At 33.8% G+C, this 6537-nt stretch overlaps 1 protein-coding gene across 1 annotated transcript; it reads left to right on the forward strand.

Annotated features, from left to right (window-relative positions):
- Positions 1-4656: 4656 nt before the first annotated feature.
- On the forward strand, positions 4657-6324 carry LOC107949300 (vinorine synthase). Its single transcript, XM_016884019.2, has 2 exons — positions 4657-6077; positions 6170-6324. Exons 1-2 carry the CDS (start codon positions 4715-4717, stop codon positions 6187-6189), a joined length of 1383 nt encoding a protein of 460 aa, XP_016739508.1. The 5' UTR covers positions 4657-4714; the 3' UTR covers positions 6190-6324.
- Positions 6325-6537: the final 213 nt, after the last annotated feature.

The following is a 6537-nucleotide window of genomic DNA, read 5'->3' on the forward strand; positions in this document are numbered from 1 at the left end:
ACTTTCGTAACAGATGCTGGCAGCAGCAGTGTCATGAGATTGAAAAATCACTAAAAATAGTAGGAGTGGAATTAATTGATGAATAAATTATGTAATCGAAGCTTGATGAGTCTGTTTTCATGAGGAAGTAACGAAAAGATCATATGGGCAGTATATTAAGAGATAATCAGATTTTTGTGGGACAGGGCCAGAACGGTTTCTGGATTCCCTGCTCCGACTTTGGAAATTCATTATAAATTAACCAGAGATAATTAGGGGTCGTACCATATATGTACAGATTCCTCTCTGAGTCTAGTTTTCATAGAAACAAACGGTATCAGTATTGAAGCCCCGTGCAGGGAGATATCCAAGTCGTAATGGGCAAAGGTCAGTGTAGTCGACCCCTGCAACATGGGAGACTTTGACTAATAAACTGTACTAATTGGCCCGACCAAAAATTCTAGAAAAAAATACATAGATGGGCACATGAGTCTAGTTTCTGGGAAAAATTACGAAACTGATTTTCGAGTTACGAAACTCAAGATATGATTTTTAAAACGACTAGTACACAGATTGGGCAGTGTCTGGAAAATAAATTTTATAAGGGGTTAAAGTCAGTTAACACCTCGTGTTTGACTCCGGTGTCGGTTTCGGGTTCGGGGTGTTACAGAGACCTTTCACAATGATATCGCGATATCCAAGCATGGGTATTGCGATATCCAACTCCTAAGGAATCCCACAAGTCAAGACTGACGAGGATATTGCGATACTAGGCCATGGGTATTGTGATATCCCTGACGAGGATAAAAAAAATGATCACAGAGGCAATCATTGTCCCACATGCCCCACAACCAAAATTAGACGTCTAGGGACATTTTGGTCACAAAATTTTAGGTTGTAATCAGCTATTAAAAGCCACTTTTGTTTGAGAACAAGAGAGAGCTTTTTAGTTTAGGGTTTTTTCATCTTTTTAGCTTAGGAGTAGAGAAGTTGTCTTTTCTTTATCTTTTTAGGGTTTTAGTTTATTACCTTTTTAGTTTCTTAGTTGTTATTTAGTTTTTATCGTAACTTGGTTTTATTTACTCATTTTGTGCTAACTTGGTTTTATTTACTCATTTTGTGCTTCAAACCTTTGTGTAATTTCAATTTACCTTGTAGTTTTAACATAATTCAGTTTCATTTTAGTTTCTTTGTTAAAAATCTGATTTTAAGTGTTCTTCAACATTTACTTTGCCTCCATTTTCATTATCTTTAAGCTTTTCAAGAAGACCCCTAGCTTTTCTCATCTTTCTTGCATTTACCATTTTATGTATATGTTATGCTATTATTGTGTTCTTTTTTGTTTAAGTAGGAGTATGGGTAGCTGAATCTAAAGCGGTTGGTTGATGAAAATGTCATCTAGCTAATTTTTGGTATAGAGACTAAATCGTAAAAAAAAAAAACTAGACTAACTTGAATAAACTTCAAAACTTAGGATTGACGACTCTAAGGGAAATTTTAGGTAAGTGAGATCGAGAGGAGATCTTATTAGGCACCAATTCAATAGTCCCGACTTAGTTGGTGAGGTCGAGAGATAAATTAGACTAATTTGTCTATGTTGGTAAATTAAAACCAAGACGTAAAATTGAGCCAATTTAAGAGTAATAATAATTTAGATCCCTAATTTAAAAGTTAACCAACAACATGGAAATCAACCAACAGCTGTTTGTTCTCATACTAGTTAGTTCTACACTTTGCATTTTTTCCAATTTAGTCATTTTCTATTGTAGGTAATTAATTAGTGTTAATCAACTTCATTTATGGTCTGCTGTAATATAGTGCTTAGTGAGTAGCTAGCTAGAGTCCTTCATTGCAAGCTTGTCAAGTAGGAATCATTAAATCACTAACTCTCTTGGGTTCGATCCTTAGAATACTCTAGTGATGCGTGTCCACGTGACTAACTAAAAATATGACAAAGGCAAGTGCACCTATCGGTAAATAGTATAGCTACAGTGAGTAAATATATTGTATCCGCGAAGACTAAAAGTACTAGTAATTACTGTTTTTCTATTATTTAGCCGATAAATTGGAGTGATTAGTTTAAACTAAAATTACTAAATTAATTTAACTAAAGAACTCAACAGAGAATAAATCAAGAAAATAATTGAATAATAACCAATGAGAGAAAAATTTCTAGGAAAGAATCCACCTAGACTTCATCTGTCATTATGAATCTAAATTGAATGATTTATTCACTTGGTATTTTGATCCATAGAAATCTCTAATTTATGCTAATATCTCTTTCGAGAGTAAGAGAAACTGACTCTAGGTTGATTAATTAAAACTTCTTTTTAATTAGAACCCTTATTGTCGCATTAACTCGATTTATGTATTCCCCTATTAGATTTGACTATAATCCGGTAGATTTATGTCGTCCTATTTCTAGGATTGCATGCAACTCCACTCAATTGTGCTAGATCTACTTTTAAACATAGACTTTTCCTCCTCTAATTTAAGCACATTAAACATAAATTAATATCCTGAAAATATTAAGACAAGAGATAAACACACATAACTAGAACAAGAATCAAGTATTTATCACATAAAATAGAAATCAAATAATAGAATTCATCATAGGGTTCATCTCCCCTAAGTATCTAGGGAATTAGTTCATAATTGTGAATAAAAACATCTCAAAATTAGAATAACCACAAGAAATAAAGAGATTCATAAAATTTTTAAAAGAAATTAAAAGGAGGTCTTCAATCTTGATGGAAATCTGCTTCAGAGTTAGCTCCAATTGTGTTCTTTGAGTTGTTTTCTTCAATATTCTCTTATGACCCCCCTCTTCTCTTATTCTATTTGATATTTATAGACTTTAGAATGCCCAGAAAGCCTAAAAATTGCATTTTTCGCGTGTTTGGGATGCAAGTCTTGAAATCGACATGGTTTGGCATATGGCAGTGTGTCCAGTCCATGTGAAAAGGCCTAGCCCTTGTGGCTCCTGTAATCTACTCTATTTGTCCGATTTTTACTCGTTTGTCGCTCCTTTTGCTCTCAAATGCTATCATTAGTATAGAAACATGAATTCAAATGATTATGAGCATAAAATTCACCAATTTGCATAAATAATCATCCAAAAACTTAAGAACGAGATTAAAATATGTTACTTTTATCACTTATCATCTAGCGTTTCATTGATACTACAAATATTACAATTGACCTGTCACACTTGTAGACACCACCCATTATTATTCTAATTCAATTGTTTTTATTTGTTTTGATTTCCCTCGTGGTCCGTGAGGAAAACGAGTGAGCGATCAGGTATGAAATTCAAGTATTTTTCTTTTTTTTTTGTAATTTGTAGATTTGGGGTCATAGGAGCTTTATTTAGCTAGCCCATGTATCGATTGATGAAACTGTTAAAGGTTTAGGGAGTTCCCATTGTTGATTACGTGAAGAATTAGGCTTGAAATTGATAAATTTTAAGCTTAACTTATAAAAAGGACTAAATTGTAAAGTTAATCTAGCTTTTTTGTTAACTTTGTTAGATTAGGGACCAAGTTGAATAAATGTAAAACTTGTCATGAAATTATAATAGAAATAAGAAATATATAGTCCCTAAAGAGAATACATGAAATCGAATATTAAACCGAAGCTAGAAATTGAAAGTTATACCTATCCTGAGTTCAAGGACTAAATTGAATAAAATGTGAAATATGAGGGAAATCAAAAAATATATTTATGTGGGAAATGAAAAAGGGTTGTTTGTCAAAGCTTTCTCGAGTTCCTGTCGAATTGCTTAATTCCCGCTAGCTGAGGTGTTTTCGGTCTAAGAAGCTCTCTCATGGCTCAAATTGGAGGGCATGGTCAATGTGATTGTTTGGAGGTGATTGTTTGGAGGTGTTCAATGCTATTCGATTGGCTCGACCAAGCATTTTAGAATTTGGTGCCCTTTTAAAGGACTGTTGTTTTTTGCATATGCAATTTCAAAGTCTTAGTCTTTGTTGTGTCTGATAGTCTGCCAACTAGGTTGCTCACATTCTAGCATGGCCAAGCTTGTTTCATGCAAATCCGTCTATTTTTTCTATTATTCCAACTTGTCTTTAAATGTTTTACAGTCTGATGGCTTGGGTTTAGTTTCGCCTTTCCTCGTTGATTTTGTGTGCCTTATATAGTCTTTTTAATGAAGTATTTGATTTTTTGTTAAAAAAGAAATACTTTTGTATTTCTCTCATTAATTTTAGTCCATGAATCTTTTTACATATTAAATATGATTTTTTTTCAATTAAATAGAGTTGTAATTAATTTGAAACATAAATATGCAAATTAATTATGGTGAATTTATATCATTTAAACTAATTATGGTGACTTTATATTATGTAAACTAATTATGGTAAATTATATTATGTAAATTAATTATGATAAATATATATTAACTAATTATAAGGAAAAAATACATATTAAATATATTTCTTGAAAAGCATGTAGCTGTAATTAACTGTGATACAATATTAACCAATTACGGTGAATTAATTATGATGAATTTATATTATTTTGGAAACAATTGTGATACATGGAAAAAAATCCAAATGACTCAATTCCCTATTTTTTTAAGATTTTTTTTAAAAAAAAATACTTCTTTATATTTTAATGGGCGAGTCACCGGCTTTGCTTATAAGTAGAATAGATGGCCCGTTTGTGATTAGATGTTTAAGCTTTCATTTTGTACGGTTTCATAGCAATTGTTGCAGAAATGGAAGTTCAAATAATATCAAAGCAAATGGTTAAGCCCTCTTCTTCAAAGCTTCATCTTTTGAAGCCATTCCAGCTTTCCCTTATAGACCAAGTCAGTACAACAAATTATGTTCCATTCATTTTCTTTTACCCCAAACCTTGTGATTCCCATATCGACGGTTCCCAATTCTCAAATAAACTGAAACAGTCACTGTCGAAAGCTTTGACTCAGTTTTACCCTCTCTCTGGTCGGACAAGGAACAACCTCTTTATCAGTCATTACGATGAAGGAGTTCCATTTGTTGAAGCCAGGGTGAAAGGCCGATTATCTGATTTCATTGAGGGAACTGGTGAAGTACCAGAGCTAGAGGCACTGAAACAGTTGCTTCCTTGCCGACCCTTTTGTTTTTTCCAAGACTACTCAGCGCTACCCCAACTGGGAATTCAAGTAAACATCTTCGATTGCGGTGGGATTGCACTAGCTTTGTGCTGTTTACACAAGATCATCGATGCCACAACCATTTCTTGTTTCTTGAAAACTTGGGCAGCTTTTAGTCTCGGCTCTAATGGTGAAATACCGGATCCTGATTTGTTAGAGGCAGGGTCAAGGTTTTTTCCTCCAATGGAGTCGATGCCCACAAGTATCAACTTGAAACGCCTGCTGTTCAACGAAGGCAGGCGTAAGTCAAGGAGTTTCGTGTTTGATGCCAATGCAATTGCCACCCTAATGTTCAAAGCCAAAAGCAAAAGCTTGGAACAGCCTTCCCGAGTTGCATCTCTGGCTGCATTCTTATGGAAACATGCCATCCAGGCTTCTAGATCAATTTCAGGAAGTCGAAAGCCAGCTATTTTATGCCAGACGGTGAATATTCGACGAAAAATGAAACCGCAACTACCAGATTATTCAATTGGGAATCTGTATTTGTTGCCAACTACCACATATAACTCAGTTGGGAAAGATGTGGAGTTAACTGAGTTGGCTTATCTAGTGAGTGAAGCAGTGAAAAGCAAAAGCGTGAATAAGTATTCCCAGGATCTTCTCCGAGGATTTAAAACTATAAAAGAGCAACAAACTGAGATAACAGAAATGGTTTCAAAAGGAAATGCAGAGTTTTACACTTTAGTGAGTTGGTTGAATACACTAGACGGGAAACAAGATTTTGGGTGGGGAAAGTCGAGTTTGTTTAGCATCCCAGGGGTCGATAGCCATAACCCAGGATTCAGCGATCGTTTTATTCTAAAACAGGCTAGGCATCACAACTCCATTGAAGCATGGGTTACCCTACCCGACAAAGTTATGGCTGTTCTGGAACATGACCCCGACTTCCTAGCTTTTGCTTCTCCAAATCCATCCATGGGCAAATTTAAAGCAAAAAAACAAGGTTTTTTTTTATTCAATTTGCTTTGTGTCTATGGTTTAAACTAGTTTCGGTTAATAACCAAAATCTTTGTGTTTTTTTTTTGGCAATTGCAGATTCAATGGCGAAACTCTGAGTGGAAAGATCTGAGTTGTTTTGGAGAAACTTCTGTTTTTATGATCTTTGCTTGCTATTGTATGCGTTTGAAGTTACTTCTGTTTGTTATTGTCATTGCTTAATTCGCTTCAATATAGGCTTCTTTATGTTTGATTGAGATAAACAATGGATTTATGTTGTTGTTTTTTCTTTTAATTATGTTAGATTCACTCCTAATACAGCGATAAGTAGGATTATTAAAGTTTTAATTAAATAAAAACAGTTATTTAAGTTAAATTAAAATGATTAATAAGCATTTAACTAATTAACTATTTATTTTAAACATATAAAATATCATTTTTAACACATCCATAAATTAAAGTTAAAC

The sequence above is a fragment of the Gossypium hirsutum genome, chromosome A04 (genome assembly GCF_007990345.1).
Source record: "Gossypium hirsutum isolate 1008001.06 chromosome A04, Gossypium_hirsutum_v2.1, whole genome shotgun sequence".
In the NCBI taxonomy this organism is placed as follows: Eukaryota; Viridiplantae; Streptophyta; class Magnoliopsida; order Malvales; family Malvaceae; genus Gossypium; species Gossypium hirsutum.

Coding starts and splice junctions, on each gene's coding strand:
- LOC107949300 (XM_016884019.2), top strand. CDS start 4,715: ATGGAAGTTCAAATAATATCAAAGCAAATGGTTAAGCCCTCTTCTTCA. Junction 6,078..6,169: donor ATTTAAAGCAAAAAAACAAG/GTTTTTTTTTAT, acceptor TGGCAATTGCAG/ATTCAATGGCGAAACTCTGA.